The sequence below is a fragment of the Suricata suricatta genome, chromosome 13, assembly GCF_006229205.1.
Source record: "Suricata suricatta isolate VVHF042 chromosome 13, meerkat_22Aug2017_6uvM2_HiC, whole genome shotgun sequence".
Taxonomy (NCBI): Eukaryota; Metazoa; Chordata; class Mammalia; order Carnivora; family Herpestidae; genus Suricata; species Suricata suricatta.
The window spans coordinates 4,425,675-4,427,351 of NC_043712.1; the positions used below are offsets into that span (position 1 = coordinate 4,425,675).

The 1,677-nt window shown below is 62.9% G+C and overlaps 1 protein-coding gene across 6 annotated transcripts in view; it reads right to left on the bottom strand.

The window, feature by feature from the left end:
* POMT1 (protein O-mannosyltransferase 1) overlaps nt 1–1,651 on the bottom strand; it is a 16,043-nt gene extending 14,392 nt beyond the window's left edge. Inside the window, exons 1-2 of one of the 6 annotated variants that reach the window (XM_029919494.1) lie at nt 1,457–1,651; nt 472–629 (exon numbers count right to left, since the gene is read on the bottom strand). In XM_029919494.1, coding sequence (XP_029775354.1) covers nt 472–593 — 122 coding nt within the window. In that variant the 5' untranslated portion in view covers nt 594–629; nt 1,457–1,651. The other 5 variants (XM_029919490.1, XM_029919489.1, XM_029919492.1 and 2 more) reach the window with 5 other exon arrangements.
* Nucleotides 1,652–1,677: the final 26 nt, after the last annotated feature.

A 1,677-nucleotide genomic window follows, 5' to 3' on the forward strand; every position in this document is an offset into this window, starting at 1 on the left:
AGAGACAGAGACAGGGCATGAGCGGTGGAGAGGGAGAGAAAGAAGGGGACATAGAATCCAAAGCAGGCTCCAGGCTCTGAGCTGTCAGCACAGAACCCGACGCGGGGCTCGAACCCATGAACTGTGAGATCATGACCTGAGCCAAAGCCGGATGCTTAACCGACTGAGCCCCCCAGGCGCCCCTCCCCCGCTTAATTTTAAATGGTTCTCTAAAGCTGCTGCACCTGTTACATGGGCCAGGTTTTATCTGCTAGAAAACTACGGGGCAAGAAGTGATAGGTGGACTCAGCAGGGGGCTATCCTGGGGACAAAGTGGCCTCTTCTCCTCTGCCAAAAGCACCTGTTACCAAGAAGCCCAGATTTCCAGCCTCCCACCTCTGCTGTTCAGAAAGGCACGACCCGTCCCCGACACATGAACAAATGACAATTCTTTCTGATTCAGCCCCGAGCGGGCGGAGTTGTTTGGCTTACACCACAGCGCCTGGATAGGAGAGCTGCCACAGACGGCTCAGTAACCCCACCGCAGTCAGAGCCACAACGTTCAAGTTGATGTTAGCCGTCACCACGACGGGGTGCTTCAAAAATCCCAACATCTTGTAGAAAAGCAAAAGCAGTTCCTGGAGAACGCCCTGGAAAGCAGGCGAAGAGATGACATCAATAAATAAGCAACAAACCTGACGGCTCCCAGACGCTAGAAAAAGGGTCACAACCGTCCTGGCTCTCAGGTGACACGGCAAAGAAAAACCACAGCGCTGTGGGGTCGGGGGGAGAAAATCCGGACACGAGCAGTCAACTAAGGTGAGGCTTTGGGAACCTCAATTCACTCATTCAACGGCTCACTCCACGAACAACAGCCGAGCACTTCTTGGAAAGGAGCAGCTTTCAGACGCCCACGCACCTCGGTGGGTGACCTCGACCTTCGACCTTCGGAGCCTCAGAAGGCTCACCTGCCAGGGCGCCTTCCCCCCTCCCCTTCCCTCCGCAGCACCAGCACCTAGGCGCGCCCCCCCTCTCACTCTGGGGGTGCCTCTGCACCTAGGCGCCCCCCCCTCACTCTGGGGGTGCCTCTGCACCTAGGCGCCCCAGGCGTCATCTTCCCAGGCTGCATTTACGCCACGCCCCCTCCCCCGCACCAAACAAAGCTGCACCTGCGCTCCGGCGGTCCCCCTCTCTGCAGAGACCCCATCTGCCCCGGGAGGCCGCGACTGCTCTTGCAGGCATATCCCCTCGCCCCCACAGGCTGCACCTGTCGCGCGCCACCGTCTTCCCTAAAGGTTCCATTCGCCCGAAGACCCCTCCTTTCCCCAAGGCCGCACCTGCCCTCGGTCCCGCCCCGCGTCGGGCACGACGCCGACGCCCCCACCACGGCTCGCCGGAAGGCCGCGTACGCGCATCCGGCGCAGACGGAGTCTCCCGGGTCTCCATTGGGCTCTGGGCCCTGACGCCCCGAACGTACTCGCGTTTCGTCGAGTTCCCGCAGAGCCCCTCCCGCATCCGGCCCCGCCTCGGCTCCGCCGTCGGGTAGGGGCCGACCGGTGGGGATTCTCGCCGCGCGCCGAGGGGCGAGGCTGCTCGGCACGCCGCACCTCCCACGCACCGCCTGCTCGACGCTCGATTCGCCGCGCCTGCGGAGCCCGACGCGGGAGGAGCGCGCGTGCGCCCCGGGGCTGGGCGGCG